Source organism: Ciona intestinalis, chromosome 7 (assembly GCF_000224145.3).
Source record: "Ciona intestinalis chromosome 7, KH, whole genome shotgun sequence".
Classification (NCBI taxonomy): domain Eukaryota; kingdom Metazoa; phylum Chordata; class Ascidiacea; order Phlebobranchia; family Cionidae; genus Ciona; species Ciona intestinalis.
This window is the reverse complement of record NC_020172.2, coordinates 4,267,944-4,285,593: the sequence shown is the minus strand read 5'-3', so window position 1 is coordinate 4,285,593 and position 17,650 is coordinate 4,267,944. Positions and strand designations below refer to the sequence as shown.

At 36.5% G+C, this 17,650-nt stretch overlaps 2 protein-coding genes across 3 annotated transcripts in view; both read right to left on the bottom strand.

Moving 5' to 3' along the window:
- LOC113474002 (vacuolar protein sorting-associated protein 13B-like) lies at positions 1–12,161 on the bottom strand. The gene has a single exon (XM_026835084.1). The coding sequence runs from the start codon at positions 12,038–12,040 to the stop codon at positions 1,604–1,606; it is 10,437 nt and encodes a 3,478-aa protein (XP_026690885.1). The 5' UTR covers positions 12,041–12,161; the 3' UTR covers positions 1–1,603.
- Positions 12,162–12,907: 746 nt separating this feature from the next.
- The window catches only part of LOC100181365 (transmembrane 9 superfamily member 4), a 10,717-nt gene continuing 5,974 nt past the window's right edge, over positions 12,908–17,650 (bottom strand). The window contains exons 10-15 of one of the 2 annotated variants that reach the window (XM_018812659.2): positions 17,502–17,634; positions 16,470–16,645; positions 16,025–16,088; positions 15,319–15,438; positions 14,905–14,994; positions 12,908–14,145 (exon numbers count right to left, since the gene is read on the bottom strand). In XM_018812659.2, coding sequence (XP_018668204.1) covers positions 13,996–14,145; positions 14,905–14,994; positions 15,319–15,438; positions 16,025–16,088; positions 16,470–16,645; positions 17,502–17,634 — 733 coding nt within the window. In that variant the 3' untranslated portion in view covers positions 12,908–13,995. The remainder of the gene's footprint in view (positions 14,146–14,904; positions 14,995–15,318; positions 15,439–16,024; positions 16,089–16,469; positions 16,646–17,501; positions 17,635–17,650) is intronic. The other variant, XM_009860712.3, reaches the window with a different exon arrangement.

The following is a 17,650-nucleotide window of genomic DNA, read 5'->3' as shown; positions in this document are numbered from 1 at the left end:
CTCGTAAAATAAATAATTGGCTACATGTTATAATCTATAGGCATGAAATTAGATACTTCATAATACCATATATTGCACACACGGTAATAACAGTAAACTATAACACAGAAGTTTAGAATTACTGCTGGATTAAATATATCTACCGAATACAACAATATGTATGGGAACGTTTATAGCTGCAGAATTAAAAAAGCATATATAATGGGTTTTGAAGCCTGAAAAACAATATTTTTAAGCAGGCATGGATGGTTTATTACGAATTGTCCATTTTATTGAAAGATTGTTTCGTCACTGTCAGTTGTTACTTTTGCATTTTTGATGGTGTTTTTTAAAAATTTCTTCTTCAGTTATAGTAGATCGAATTTAGATTTTGTTTGCGCTTCTAAGACACCCTTTTTGGTGGTGCGTTTAATAATGTCTTTAGTTGTAGCAGAATTTAAAGTTTGTGTGATGTAGAAGATCTTCATAGGTGCATCTTCATAGGGTTTTCCACAGATTACTTGTGCCAACTCCATCTTAAATCTCATACTCCTTTGGTAATGGTATGGCTTGCTGTAGAGCTTCACCCACAGATAATTTGGAGTTTGTATGCAATGTGATGTAGCTGGTGTGTTGGATCGTCATATGTGGATAGTGCATCAAATCTCAATAATCAGTAGTAACATGACAATAGCCAACTCTGGCTTGAATCTCAGGTCCCTTGGTGTGGCTTGCTATAGGCCTTCACCCCTGTATAACGCCATAGGACCGGACACAAATATCCCTTAATTAGTTGGGTACCAACAAAACAATGGCCAACTCTTGCTTGAATCTCGGTTTTTCTGAAATGTTGACCAGCTCCGCTTCTGCTTCCAACCATCCAATACCTTTACATTTACCCAACTATAAGCATTAGTTACTCAAGGCTTCAAAACCCATTAAAAATTACAAGAAACAGAAAAAGCGTATAACGAGAAAAGTTAGCCAAAATTTCACCAATACATTTAAGATATAGTTAAATTAAGCATGTTATAACTGCCAAAATTTTACAAAGCATTAAAAATATTGGTAAATAAAGCATATTATTAACATTATATTATGTAGTTATTTTTTTCCAACAGTTGCCAAGGCACCAATAAATCAGCAAAAAATGATGAAAACAGAAATCTTACTTAAAAAAGTTGGCATGGAATATACAAAACTACATACTAAGTACAGTGTGGAATACATTGTGATAAATGAGTTACAAAATAAGTTGTACATTGTAAATAAAGTATCATAGGGGATTCAGTATAAATGATTGTAATTAAACTAGAATATGTCATACTATTTCCAATTAAATTTTACACAATTATACCCAAAATTAAACAGTTAAAAATCTACCAAGAACATTTATTTGGATTTTGCTAATAAATAAAATACAGATAGGAACATTTTGAATATGCGGGACTATTTTTCAAAGAAAATTTTACACTATTTTAACCAAAATTTAATAAAAATAACTTGTAAATGAATTTGTTTGGATTTTGCTTTAATAAATGAAATAGAGATAGAAAAGAATTTGTAAGTCTATTTTTCAAAATGAATTTTACACTTTTTAATCCAAATTCACCAGTAAAAATTTCTACCAAGAAAATTTGTTTGGTTTTTGCTTCAATAAATGAAATAGAGACAAGAACAAGTTAGCAGTTGCGTTGTTCACCACACATGCTGTGTATTTGACTTCTGAATGAGGTTCAATCGGTCCATCGTTATTTGAATGTTTATTCACACCAAGATAATCTGCAACTTTTTCTGTGTATGGAGCATCTGTGTCATTTATAGTTGATTCAGCTTGGTGGATTGAAAGAACATGATTTTCAGAGGTTTCTGAAATTCTAAGGTCAATGTCCTTTATTGGAAGTACGGATTCAATTTCATCATCTGCTGATCTTATAATGTAGAGGTTTGAGGGAGATATAACAAGAGTGCATTCGAAACCTGCTTCATTTGTGCTCAATATTTGGCAATCGAGTAGAAACAGCATGTCAACTGAAACATTATCTTGAATAACTTTTAAGCTAAATTTAGAGGCGGAATTACGGTAACTTGAAATTGTGTGGGAAGAGGATCCTTGGCGCTGGGTTTTTTGTTCCTCCAAGCCAACTTTCTGGATGATTGTTTCTCCTGCTCGAGAAACCATTCCTGCAGCACCGCCAAGTGGTTTGGTGACCACACCAACGAGAGCTTTGCTGATTCCAGATACCAAACCCGAACTTGAAGAGTTTGTATCTTGATCTCCCGCTGCAGAAGACAGAAGGATTTCTGAAGTTTCACCTGGAAGCTTGAAGTATCGTTGCTGCAACTTTTGCTCTCTCGAGAGGTTCCTTGAGATGCTGGATGCGATATTGGTCACAGATCTAAGGGTCCCAGAGGATAGGTGACGAAGAAGAGAGGAAAGTCCTCGCGTGAATCCTCCCACAAAAGCTGTAGGTCCCATCATTAATCCTTCATATGGCATGAGCAGAAAATCACTCACACCTTTGGCGTAACTTCTTAATGCCGTTGCAGGGTTGCCAAGCAAATCAAGAGAGCCAATCACCCACCCAGCACCGAAGACAGTTTCAGCGAAATAATGTCGCATCAGCTCTTGTGTTAGTTCTGCAACTGTTGTATCAACATCCCTGCAGGAAAATTTTGAGAAAGAAAGAACTCCGCGATCAATCGAAACATAGAGTTTTACTGCAGCTCGGAAACTGAGAATTAACATTGCTTGCTGTATACTGATGGACTGCAATCTTAAAGGCTGGCTGATTATTTTAGCTTCATGTTGAACTGCATTTGGAAACATAGGATCCACAGCTACATTGACATCAACCCCTTTAGCAGACTCCATGTATGATTGTAAAAGACTAGACAGCGCTTGTGCGAATGCGCTTTCACTTCTAACTTCCAATGGCAAGAGTTTAAGATCAATTGACAGGATTTGGAATGAATCTGAGCATGTTAGCATTAGTTGGAATGGGATGTCGGCATCAGTTGGCAAGGAAGATATAAAAACTGGGAAATCTGTTTCAGGGTAAGCGTGATTATCAACTTGAATATTAGACAAAGAAAGTTTTGCAATCCAGTTTTTTGAGCTTGTATCCTTTGTCATGATGACATGGACCTCATCCAGGAAGGCCTGCACCATGTCTATGCTGTATATATGGTTGATTAAATCATCTAAGAATACAACCTTCATTTCTGGGATCTTAGCAGAAAAAGAGTACTGTTTTGTTAATGGAATTTGATTTTCTGCGATTGGAATTTCACCAAAATGAAGTCGAATTTTCGCGTTTTGTACAACAGTCGTAAGCTTTACCATTCCTATGCCTGGAATATCAATTTCTGTATTTGCAGCTTTGCCGGAAACCAGTATTTCTGTCCATTGATTCACCCCTTCCTTTGCAAGTTGCATTTTGATTGATCTGTAGTTTCGCAAGCACCTTGGAAACAGCTCCGCATCCATAAAACTTTCATAAGCCACAGTTTCTGTAGGTTTTACCTCCACAGTTGTTTGATGGGTGTCAACATCTGCTATCTCACGCAGGCAAAGAGTTGAACTTGTGTGATTGTGCAAATAATATTTTTCCCCCTTTACATCATTCAGAATTAAATAAATCATATCATCATGTTCAAACTTTGTAAGAAACAGTTTTTCTGCCATTTTCTTTTCACCGGTTTCGTGAAGGTTTATCAGTCGTCGACGAAATTGGTTTTCAACAGAAACTGCACCAACCAAGTCTTTAGTGAAAACACACAGTGTACGGTCAACAAAACAAGCACGTAACGTTCCAACGTTAATATCTGTGCCAATACACATAAATGAGGATGTTGTATCGACAGAGGAAGTAATGACTGTAACTTCGTTATCTTTTACATCTACTGAATCATCTTTTACTCCTGTTTCCTCACTGGATGTACTGTCGGAGTAAGAGCTGGACTCTACATCCATCCTCCACTTCAGTAATGGGATCGGGGATTCTGCACTTGCATCTAAAAGCTTACGTCTCCTCATAAGATACTTCTCGTGGTAGTTAGTGCATCCTGATACCTTTAAAAGTTCATGATCCTGGCTCGCATTAACAAACCACCACTTTGGCGTAATGGTAAGCAGACGGATACCATGCTGGATACTGGACTTGATTAGTACATCAAATATTGTGGATTTTTTCCTCAGCAGTATAGATAGGGATCCATTATATGCAATACGGGTTGAACTGAGCATACCAGATCGTGAAGGATGATCATTTTCTTCATCTTTTTCAAGTGTGAGCCACTCACTGCTGGAGCTGGTGCTAGTCCGGAGCTGGAAGAGCCCTGTAAAATGATCAGGGACCTCTATTTGACCTGGTTGAATTATTGATACTGATCCATCTGATGAAGTAATGCAGAATACAAGGTTCGTTTGGTTGTGTATCAAACACCAAGGCGTGAGTTCCACTAACAATGACTTGCAGTTTAAAGATAAATTTGCCTGAATTTTACCGTCACTGTGATTCCAATTTTCATCAGTCTGATTGTTTTGTTTTACATACATGGGGTATGTAGATGTGAGATCTTCCTTTTCTAAGTTAAAATCTCCAGTCTCAGGCATTGTGTTTCTGAGCGAGCAGTGAATAGGTATGGTAGCATCAAACGGTGATTCGTTTTCGTTCATCTGAATTGTGAGATGGTGGGTAAGATCAGGGGTAAGGTCCGTGAGTTGTTTTTCTTGCCCACAGCCTGGTAAGATGTAAGTGACTGTCTTCTGTTCACTTCGAGACTCCACATGCAGTATAACAGGTTTCGGTAAATGGGAGCATATAACAAATACTGGGAGCAAAACAAAGGTATTTGTCAAGTCATGCTTGTAGTGATGAATTTGAACATACTTTGGGGTCCCATCAAAGTCAAACAATTTAACAATCTTTGGTTCAGTATTTTTCATCATTAGATCAGATAGAAGAACTTTAGGTGATAAATCTTTTATGTCCGATGACAGAGATATTAATACAGATGCAATGCCTGAAGGTGAAACAAGATAATCTGCTGCTCTTCCTGTTGGTATATTAGCAGTTACTGTTTTGTCTTGCATTTCAACTGATAAATTCAAATCAAAAGACATTCGGTTGATAAATCTTATCTGTCCGTTAAATGTCACCTTAGCTTGCCATGATGTGTTCATTTCTGTAGATATTACAACTCCATTTTCATCACCTACCATCATTAAGTGGTGACCATTAGGAGGGTATGGAGAAAAAGTGTCGGACCAGTTAGAATTTCCAAACCCCTCAATAGAGACATGAAGCATGGGAGAGCATTTGTGGCTGCGCCAGGAGTAAGATGTCTCTGTTTTTGGCGCCATTCGTAAGCACTCATCAGTCATTCCTTGTCCTATAAGCAGGAATGACTCGGTGTTGTTTTTTAACAATATACCTGGAAAGTCCTGGTGGGAACTGGACATGGATCCGGTGCCACACACAGTAAGGAGGTATTGCAATGAGTGTAAGACCCTTTGACTGACATGTAACTCAAGCTTGTCTTTGCATTCAACTTTCACTTGGTTGAGTTCTTGTAGATTCTTGTACAATAAATGCAGCGTACAGGACTGTAAGATTGGCAGCCATGTAATGTTACGATGGTCAATTACTTGAGCAAAAAGTTTCAGGTCACAGAATGCAGACAGACTTGTTGGGTCTACATGAGTCCACTGTTTAATTTCAGACACAATATCATCTGCTTTCATTTGCATGCATTCTATTTTGTTTTGGTTTTTGTGACAAAGAAAAGTGAAAAGAACCTGTTTAATGTTAACGTGAACAGACATAGATGATATGAGGTTCGAACTGAACACACTTTCAACTTGCATGCTTGCAGCAAGCGACATGGGAGATATTTTGACTTCGTTTTCGTTGAAAACAATAACTCGCCACTTGGTAGCGCAAGCGATCTCGTGAAATGGAGTTTCATCGGAGAACAAATTGAACTCAACGTGGTCTGTTTCCGATAGTAAGAAATCTTTTTGTTTAACGTAAACAGAATTCCCATCATCATAAGACTCTAGTATGCACTTAATATTGTAAATATTTTCTTCATCTGAATTCTGTGGAACTTTAAACGGTAAAGGCGTAATGTGCACACTCTTTATTGTGTGTGGTTGGCTGTAGGACCAAGTCATTGAACACTGTGGGGCTTTTGAGGAAAAAACGATCTGATTTGGTTGTGGTTCATGATCATCAGATGTAATGTATGTATACGTGCCCATTCGTAAATCATCGCTGTTGGTAGAATATAATGGGTTGCTCATTAGATGTGGGCCAGATTTTTGAAGAGGTTTATCATTGCTATTACTGGTTAAAAAAGACTGCCATTTCAGGATGCAATCTTTTACAGGGTTAATGCAGTCAATGATGCTGGAATCACACATAATATGAATTGGTGTTGTATTTACTCTAAGCTTGATTGGAGAAATTGAAGCTTTCTTAATCGGATTTGTTTGAGAGGAAACTTGAATGGAGACTGGCAGCAAAAATGGAGTAAAATCTTTGTTATCCAGCCTGTGCCTTACAGCAAGATTGTGAACATCAACATTAAATCCAATGGAGTTGTTTTTTAATTGTAAATTGGATTTAAGACTGGACAGTGAGCCACGCACAGCATACGTGGAGAAATCAACTTCTAAAACAATCTGATCACTTTGGAATGAAGCTGACGAAAATAATTTTGCCAAGTTAGATGGTTGTACAGTAGCAGTTTCTCTTGCTTTATTCTTTGGTCCCATTTTTCCCATTAAACACAGTGTTGAGTTAATGGCGTTGACTACGTTCTCATCTAAATGAAACTTCATAGGTCTTTCCATAGCAACGTTGATGTTTGCTTTACTGGTTAAAAAATGGGGAACAGTAGCAGTGAATAGAGATGGAGGAATTCCTGTTCGTTTATCGCATTTACCAGAAAGTGTTTGTAGGAGAGGAGAGGCATAATTACCATCTGAATGTATTAGGCTTTGTTGAACCGGTTTTCCATCAGAAGCTTTAACTTCTGCGTCGTGAAACTGCATTTCTATCTTCTGAGATTGTTTTGACACTTGGCAAACGAACGATGGCTGAAATATTTCAAGCAGAAACACAGGTTTCACTAATTTTTCATCAGCGGTGTTCTCCACAAATTCATAACACATAAGTTTTACTTTACAACTTGTCAGCAATCCATCTCCCATTAAACTTACATTAGCAGCTTTCACTGGCTTTTCACTTGCATGAGAGCTTTCACATACACTGAACCCACTGTCCTCGTTCAGTGTTGCAAGCTCCTCTGGACTCTGAGAAGTCACTGAGTGATAACTGGTCAAAACATTTTCAAGATTCTCGCTGCATTCTTTCCCAATATCTAATACAGTCCCAATCTGCATTGCTGTAAGGTGAATCACTACATCTGTTATAAGGTTAGCTTCAAATGATGGGGCGCATACAATAGTTTCTCTGGTTGCAGTACGGTGCCATATTGCAGGGGCAATGGTAGCATGCATATCAAACTGTTCAATAATTGGATGGAAAGTAGGTTCTTCAACCTTTGGTATTTTGCCAGCAGTATTCCACTGTAGTGCTGGGTTATCTGAGGGTGTTGGGTTGTTTAGATAAGCTACTACCTCAGAAAATTTAGTGGTTCCAATGCTAATGTCCTGGAAAGTAAATTCAAATTGTTTGTCTTCCAAGGCGCTTCCAGTGCACTGTAGTAGGCCAGCAGCATTTGCTTTGCGATATATATTTGGTGCAAGCACAAGCCTTGTAAGTGGATTTTGGGGCCTTGGGTTGATCTGTAAATGGTTGAAACAAGCCATCAGTGCTGAATCTCTACAGGGGGGAAGATTTTCACAAAACTGAAGTGGAATTATGAGTCTTATGCCACCAACTGTGAAATAAAATGCTGGTATATTAAAATGAGAAGCTAGTTTTGTTGAAGAGCTGCCATTTTGTTGACTGGTAATAGCTATTATGCCTAGTAATGGTGAAAAAGTGTTGAACAAATCCTCTATTATACTTGGGTTTAGCATGAGGTCAAATGGCTGTACTGTACATATCACTTCACTGACGCATTTTCGGACGCTTTTTGCTTCAGAATTGATAACAGAGGAGTTAGCAGCATCAATGCAGTCTTCTTCTTCTCGTAAATGCTGATGATAATCTGAAGTAAGAGCTTGTGTGAATGTAATGTCAAAAAACTTCCCATGTTTCGTAGCAGAGTCAGAGTTATGCGAAAGCGCGTTAAATTTCGGTGTTTCGCAAACTTGTAAAAACGATGGTAGAGTAGAAAACATTGGACTTAATGTGACACCCTTCCATTCAGAATTGGACCAAGCACCTGCTGTGCGGGTGTAATGGTGAACACTGCAAGTTGAGAAGGAGCTCATTAATTTCAAGTATACAGACTGAACATCCAATGACAGACTAACGTCTTCTACTTGAAGCTCAATTTTTGTCATCACTTTACCTTTATGGTAAATAGTGGCAGAAAATTTGGGCAGCGTGCACTGTAACCATAACGTAAAAGGAAGTTTATCAGACACTGAACTGCTCTCTGTGACACTGAGATTTGACTTTGATTCTGCATTTCCAGGCTTGGGGTTGGCTGATTTTACTGACTCAATTGGAGTTTGGCTTTGAACCTTTTCCATTGTAACTTTTTGTTCCAGTTGCGGACTTGGGCAATTTTTTTTCACATCATTAATACAGGTGAGGAACTGGTTTAGTATTGCCACCAGGAGTTCTGCTTGGGGCTGAGAAATTTTCAGTTTAATTGGTTCAACATCTAGGTGAATAGCTGCACTTGTTTTAGAACTTGTTGATTTTGGTGGTGTGATTACAACTGTACATGTAGCAGCGCATGGCTGTGCTATGTAGTGAATATGCTGGTCTGTGTTATGGGTAAGCACAGTGTACACACTGGCGTTTTCTAACCCAATATTTAGGGTTCCAAACTCTGTGAATTTATTGACAGGCACGCCCTTTTTCAGCAGGTCAGGAGTCACTTTTAGTCTTTTGTGGCCAGAAGTGAATGCAGTTATTTCTGGGAAACAAACCATTGTAATTCCACTGCACGTATCAGAATCCATCATTTTTAATCTGATGGCATCTGTCAAACTTAATGTAAGGTAACTGTGAGGGTCTATTGGGATGGAATTTTTATGAAGAAGAATGTGAACTCCTTTGTTTTGCAGCTGTATTGCATACTTGAAATTAGGTGATAATGAGGTGGTGGACTCTTTTTCTTCTTGAAGATTTGCTTCTGTAGTTACAGGTAGCAGATGTTGTAATGGTATACCAGGAAAGTGGGACACAATGTTCAGGATAAAAGGGTCTATGTTTACCACAGTGCTGTGCATGTGAACAACAGCAACACCATATGTGTTGCTAGCTGTGGGTGAGCGTATGTAGAAAGATAGCCAATGTGAGTCTTCATTCCAAACCAGACTTCGCTTTTCATGTTGCCTGCGCTGGAGGTCTAATTTTGGAGGCGTAGAGTTGGAAAAAGTATTAGTAAGATGGTTTGAGTTCAAGTGGTGGGTGCATTGAATGATTGGTATGACTTGATTATTTGCATTCCAATACAAATCAATTGACTTCAGAGCACCGCAGATGGAGTGGCTTGAAAATGAGCTGTTAACTTCAGCGATGACATTCTGCACCACAAAATGGAGATTCCCAACAGTATTCTCTTCAAATGTGGACTGCATGAAACTGACATCAAGTACTTGATCAACATTAGACACCGGCTTTACATACTGCATCCATGAATCCAATGTGTGTGACAGCATTTCAAGCTGGAAAGGCGTGCCAAGGATGGAAAAGGAATGTAGGGTAAATTTGGTTTGTCCACACAGCATGGTTGAACGCTCCTCCCAAAACTCCTGTCCTTGTAATGAATGGCTTTCCATTACCACATCGTCCACTTGTATAACAGGGAGGGTAGAAGAAGGTAGAGTGCTCATTTTATTCGGTTTCGGATCTGACATCCAAATATAGCTGTTGATGTTGCTTACCACAGCAGTGTAATGTGTGTTGCATTTTTCCAAGAGACGACTTGGCGGAGAACGATATGCAGATAAATATGCAGCCAGGTGTCGAGCATACATGGGTTGGTCCATTGTAAATCTAGCATCCTGAATGTTTGTTATTAAGCATGGTAACTTTGCGTTAGTTTCATCATTATGTGGGTGTAGTTGTGTGTATGAACCTTTACGATACAAATCAACTCTGTGGAACCTTTTCGGTGAATAATTCCTACAGTGTGTATGCAGAACAGGTAGTGTTATAGAGGTATTACGGATCTCAAATGTGCTCATTCTGGTTGGGACAAAGAATATTAAGTTACCTTGCTTTAAACTTTGCGGTTGAACAATAATTTCTTTAGCACGGAGAGGATATTCTTTATGTGTGTGGTTTCTTGCCCAAGAGGTCAACACATCAGCACACAGCAAAGTATAACTGCTGAGAAATAATTCACTGCGTTCGCCGCCCACTATTATTTTTTTCCAGGAGCGTTCTTGTACATTCTCCCATTGCTCCACATCTTTCAGGTTTACTTCTCTAAGGAAGTCATTGAATTCCACCTCTTCCATTGCATCAGCATGTCTACCATCTTCAGCTATGTATAAATACTCGGAGTAAAATACATCTGATGTTCGGCATGCAGACTGCTTGCTATCAAACTCCTGCTTGGTGAGAATGTAGTGAGATGGCGTGTCATTATTTTCTGGAGATCGAAAATCGAACAATGAATCTGCTGCGAATCCTACCAATGAACCTCCTCCAGATGCAATTAGGATTTTTTCATTACATGCATGGTTTGAAATATTTACTCCATTTACTGTGTCAGGCACACCACCAAGATATGAAATAGAACCGAATGCTAATGTGGTCAAACAAGAGAAGAAATCCAGTCCTCTAGAAACAATCTCCAAAGATAAACCCTGTGCTTCCATTTCTAACAGCGGTCTAGACCTTGTGGACTGTGAGCGGTGAAACTGTTTTGAGCTTCCAGATCGTGAAGGTTTAAACTTAATCCAAATATGTTTTATGTAAAATGCAAAAGTTAGAACTGGGTTTCTTACTTCATTTTTCTCAAGTTCATCATAGCTTAAAATAGGAGGTACATACGACCATGCCCATGACGCCCAGCCTTCTTGGGACTCATTCTGTGCTTCTACTGTAGTTTCTTCAATGGTATGCGACACTTCAATACGACCATAGTATAAATGCAAGCAAAGTTGTAACAGATGCAATACAGCAGGCAATTGCACCTCACTAATGTTAAGTTCATATCTATCCATCATAAGGTTAAACTTTATAGCAGAAGGTCTTCGAGAAATGTGTTTTGGAAAAGTTGTGTGCTTTCTTATTACCAAGTTACTTCGAAAAAGCAGCGGTTCTTCAAAACTTTCAACACGGCCACTCACCCCTCTTCTATCCAGACATACTGTCATGTCTTTTAGCTCACATACATGCCGTAATACTGGGCTTTTCTCCGTTAGTTCCACAAAGGCCGGTTTCCATTGCTCATTCACCCCATTGTAACTTGCAGTCTGAATATTAACAGATAAAACAATGTCATCTTCTATGTACTTTAAAATCAGGTTGTTAACGACGATGGAGAAATTATTCTTTATTTTCCTAAGCAACCCTTCAATGTAGGAAGCTTGGACAGGAGGGGGGTTACTCTTATCATCTTTAGTAGACACCACTTCCTTTTTCAAAGTTTTATGGCAGTTCAGTTTGATCACACATTCAACTGTATTCAGTGTGGCAACTACAGGCTCTGATGCTAGTTTACTCCAAGGTACATGGAGTCTCATTTCTTGTGCTTGACAGCTCACAAAACTAAATGGTGCAGCTCCGAGTTCATTGTCCAAGGCGTCTAATTTAAACTGGAGATTATGCAGAACAGCATCTCCACCCCACAGAGAAAGTTGGAAGTTTTTGGCTTCAATATCTTTCACATATTTGGACAAATAGCTGAGAAGAAATGGAGACAAATAGGATTCCAATCTTAGCATGCTCATCTTTGTTGTTTAGGTTGGTCCAAAGTTTTCAGAAATTTGTCATATTATCACAATCACATATAAAAAGTGCTTAAATTTGTTCAAGAATAAACGAAAGAAATTTGCTACTAATCTGAAATTTAGATATCAAATTAACCAATATAATAAAACAAACGAAGAAATATAAATCATAAATAACTAAAGACGGATGGTTCTTTCCATACGTACAAAAACTGGACTAAAAATGGAAAACTGACAATTAAATAAGCTTCTTAAATAATATTAAATAAGCTGTCTAGAGCAGTTTACTACATATGCTATGCATCAACTAGCTGCATTTACTGTGTTTTTTGAAAGTCAAGCGATTTTTAAACGCAATATGTTGTTCACTGCTTTCCAAAACACGACAACGAAACGTAAACGTTGTTGTTGTTCATTCGCATAAATATCACATGTGTAAAATATCGATACCAAAAACTTACAAGTAAAAACTAAACATTTTATTTGCACATACCAAATTTTATAAGATAGTTTAATGTTGAATGTTTTTGCGAACTCTTCGGAGTTTAGAACGTCTGTAAAAAGACGGGGACTGTTATGAGCAAAACCTTACATATAGAATTAAACAGAGATTAACAAGAGAGCATAGCTCTAATGAATGGGCACGTTCGAACCGCATCAAGAGTGGTAAGCCACCAGAACACGAATTATTAACAAGATAGAAAACGGAAACTTATACCTTCCAACACACCATTTATATAACCCATCAATGACCACTTGGTTAGAGCAATTACCATTAAATGTTTCTCCCAAAGCCCACAACCCCGCAATATTTTTTTTAACTGTTTGTTTGAGTCAATGTACAAACTTTGCTACTCTTGATTAAACGACCATGTACATATACATTTACTCTAAAGGTTTTAATTATAATACAACAAGGTAAGCATATAAACACACAAAGCAATGATAAAACTCTACTATGGGATGTTACTTAAATTCTCAGCATCACCAATAATAATAATATAGAAGCTAAATAAATAAACGCTTCACACAAAACATTTATATTTTCAGATATTATCAAGCATACCGCAATGCAATTTAAGTGACTTTTCGAATCACGAAAATCGATGCTTAATTGGCATGTGTGTTTGTAATTACTGTGTAGAAAAAACTCTTTATTTTTGTGGTTGTTTTAAACAAGATTAAGTATTAGATTGGCACTCTCCATAGCCAGATACGATGGTAAACTAATGGATGTCATTTAGGTACGGGTTCATTAATGACACGGTTTAAACCTATCAATTTGAAAAACTTTAAATGACGCTTCTCAACCCGGAAGAAATTCGTTTTGTTGGGAGGTTTATTAGTTTAGTTTACTAAGACTTTTGTTTCGTAAAGTCAAATATATATTCTTTTTGTTGCATAAATCCAAAAAGATTTTTCGAAATGAATCGTTTTGCTATTACTTTGTGCTTAAAATTTAGTCATGCTGCAAAAAAGGTTGAGAAGCACAAATTTAAAATTATACAGACACATCGAAAATTTAAATTGAAAGTAACTGGTTTTAAAATAAAGTCTGAAATATATATTAATACAAAATCAGTTGCTTATTTAACATATAGTTGTCAGAAATCATACATATATTATTTCTAAGTATAGAAAAAATCCACATCTACATTATACTTGTGTCAAAACTGCTTCATGTTAACTTTTAAGGGCAATGCAGCTGAGGCAAGTGCATTCCAATTTTGTGCTGCTTTGAAATTTAAAAAAATATCTTAAGTTTAATTTTTTGTGGTTCTTTTGGATTGTTAGCAAAAATGAAATGATATTTTCAGTTTTTGTTAAAATAAAAATAACATTTTTAACCCTGCGTAAAATAATTGACACTTTTATATATCCAAGACAAAGCATGTAGCAGGGTCTAAGTCTTTGTTTCAGAGTAAGTTTTTGTTGTAAGTGAAGATTGACGAAGATCAGTCGATCTTCACTTGAGCATAGATCTTCCGGATGAAGGAGTAAGATGCAAAGAATCCGATGCTCCCAGTGAGGATCCAGAAAGTAAATACGATGATAAAGGTGTAACCAAAGTAAAGGATGGTGGGAACAAATGCAGAGATGCTCAACTGTGGAAAGGAGTATGGGTAATTAATAGTGGAAAAAAACGACAAAATGTATTGCTTATAAGCATATAATATATAGGGTAAAAATGTATTGCTGAAAAAGCATATAATAAATTGGGTAAAAATGTATTGCTGAAATGCAGGACAAAATGTAGGATTGAAAAATAGTTGACCAAAGTTATGGCCTAAAAAGCAAAGTGTGCAACATATACTGGAAAATAAACAGCTAAAATACGGGACAAAATGTAGTGCTTGCTGAAAAATAGTGGACAAAACAAAAGGTATGGTTTAAAAAGAAGATATAACGGACAATATTCACTGCTAAAGATAGTTATAGCAGATGAAATATACAGCTGTAAACCAGTGCATGTGAATGTGGTTTCTAGTGGTGGCTTCATACACTTAAAACAACCGGAAAAAATCAATCAAAACTGTCTTGGTAATTCCTAAGTATAGAGTGTGACACCAGTGTTATAACTGAACAGTGAGCACTGGGTGTATAAAGTACAAACAACTTAAAATATCTAGGGTGTTTTCAGAATTATATAGGGTGACACTCTCCGCTACCAACTAATCTAGTCGTCGCCTAGGTCAATTTCGATCGTCTAACTTCTGTAATAAGTAATGCACAGAAATTAAGTTAGCCGACTAAAAAAATGCGGTAACCAATAGTAATCGCGACCGACTAAATTTAGTTGGTAGACGAGAATGCCACCCCTGGTTGAAATGAAATTATATAAAGGACATTTTCCCATTGTTTACCTGTGTATGGAAATAAAACATGGAGTAGAAGAAGACGTACACAGCTGCACCTCCTGATACAACAAACGATTTCCACCACCAGTGGTAATCCTGTAAATACATAAATAAAAATTAATCACAGCTTGTACAACCCAACCCATTAGTGACCACTGGGTTGGACCAATGAAATTTAAGTTTCATATTTTAGGAAACGACAGATAAAAGGTGAATAATATAAAAAGCTGTAAATCTTGTAAATAATTTGATTTACTTAAGTAAACAGATGATATAACCAATTATAACACCATACTTTATAAATGCAGTGCAGAAAATTACAGGGTAGGCCTGCCCACGCTGCCATAACAGGTTCGACACCCATTTCAAAAAATATAAAAAAAATCAAATAAAATTTGCAGGAGTACTGTTACAACTTACCTCAGCACAAAGCTGGAAGTAAACCATTACTATTGCTATCTGACTACAAGCAATCACCAAAATCACAAACACCAGGAATAAAAATCCAAACAAATAGTAGAACTGGTTCTCCCATATTGCCTGCAAATGTAGAAGAAGAATTTAAGCTTAAAAGTAAAGGTCTGTAGAACTACTGTTTGGAATTAGCAGCACAATGATAAAAAAATTCAACAGATAACAACTACTATGAAACATAAGTATACTGTGGGAGAAGAATGGAAACAATCAGCAGTAACATTTTATAAAATAAGCTATTAGTTCTTACAGGAAGCATTTATCATACGAAATGTAAATAAAAAGCACATATTAGGGTACATATTATATATATATATATATATAAAAGCAATATGAAATGTCCATCATTATACACACACCATTGTAATATATGACATACATATTATCTATTGTTTGTTTCAAACAGATGATATATCCTGCTGTATATATGGTTCCCATTATGTACATTATTGTAATGCAAATGAGTTCGATAAATACAGACTGCTACCATCATTCCAGATATATTGACATAAAATAAAAAATAAAAACCTAAATGCACATTCAAATTTTAAAATGCAAAATTATTTTACTAAAAAAGTTAAAACAAAAAAAATATTTTAAAGAAAAAATTGTTAACAAAAGGTTTAGTTTAGGAAATAATTTGAAAACTTACAGTAAAAATGAAGAAGAGTTCAATGAATACAGCTCCAAATGGTAGAATACCAGCCATCAGTACACTGTGTGTGAAAAACAGTAAGTTAGACAGCTGTGAATGGCTATCATAAAAATATATACATCTACCCAGATAAAGACAAAAAGGCAAAACAACGGTATACAAATGGGTGCTGTTCTAAATTTGTTTGTGCATTTTTTTACAGTTGAAACGTTCTATTTTGCGTTTATCTTCAATGATCAAGGTATAGCTAAAGAATTTGGAATATACGTTACAGTTGGTCGATTAACCCCAACCGTGTTGGAAAATTATGAATATTATGAATCAGTACAAAGTTTTACTTAAAAAGGCATTTTCAAAATATCACCAAAAAAATCAATTTTGCTATTGCAACGGGTATTGGTTAAAACATGATGTAATAGTGCTTGACTCCTTAACTCCTTACCTGATGAATGGGTTCATGTACCACTGTTGTTCAGGTACTTGTCGTGGTATCTGGTTTGTACGAACGGGATTCTCGTAAGGTTGTTTCCGGTATCCGAAGTAAAATCCAATGACCACCAGTGGAAGTGAAATACCGAACCACATTGCAAGGATTGCGAGCATTGTTGTGAACGGGACCTGGTATTTTCACATTCATTCCAGTTATTAGAAGTCATAAAAAATACATAGTTAAAAGAAATGATAAGACAAATATTGCAAATTACCAAATTGTTCACAGGATTTTTAAAAACTTGTTATTATCAACTAAAAATAGAACTGAATCTCATAATATAAGTTGTATGTTATCATAATTTAAAATATGATCTGGTAATCTGGTATGTGAATGAATTAATAATACATAGTTTAACACATTGGTGGAACTGGATCAACCAGTGTAACCAGTTAAACTACCGTTACAAGTTTTGAATAGTACATAACAAAATGTGTATACAAGAAATGGTTGGGTGGCACACATAAAAATTATACATGTCCCAATAGTGATTACCAATGTTAACAGTATTTACAACATTTTTTTTCAAAACAAATCAGTGAAAACACATTTCTGTATTACCCAATAGCTAAAAAAATTCACACAATATTTTCAACACATAAGTCAGAAAAACCTTCTCAATATATTTGACCACATAACAGTTTCACACACACGTGTTACATAAGCATAAAGTTAACCTATGCTCTAAAGTACATGGGCACCATAACATTATCCTTTAATGGTGCATTATTACCAATTAACCTGTTCAATTACTATGTGTACCCAGAATATTCGCATGTGGTCATAGGCCCCAAATCGGGGGTGACAAGGTAGCCAAACCAGCTCTGGATTTTCTACACTGCATTAATCAATAAACATTACAACCAAAGAGTTAGATTAATAAGGTATTATAATTGATACCTTGATATGCATGCCTACCCTACACAGAAAAGCTAAGCACCTATTTTTAAGTTGTATAAATTATCAAAAGCCTAAATAACTTACTGCTCCAGAAGAGTGTTTTCCCCAGATGAAAAAGTTGAGCAAAAATGCAATAGCAGCGCATATACCAGGGTATAATAAAGCTGTTTGTGCTGCAGCTCTCTTCCATAGTTGACCTTTCAAGCTTTTATAAAGCCTTCCAGAAAAGTAAC

Bases quoted from the DNA above. Each gene is read 5' to 3' on its own strand.
- LOC113474002 (XM_026835084.1), bottom strand. From the start codon at position 12,040: ATGAGCATGCTAAGATTGGAATCCTATTTGTCTCCATTTCTTCTCAGC.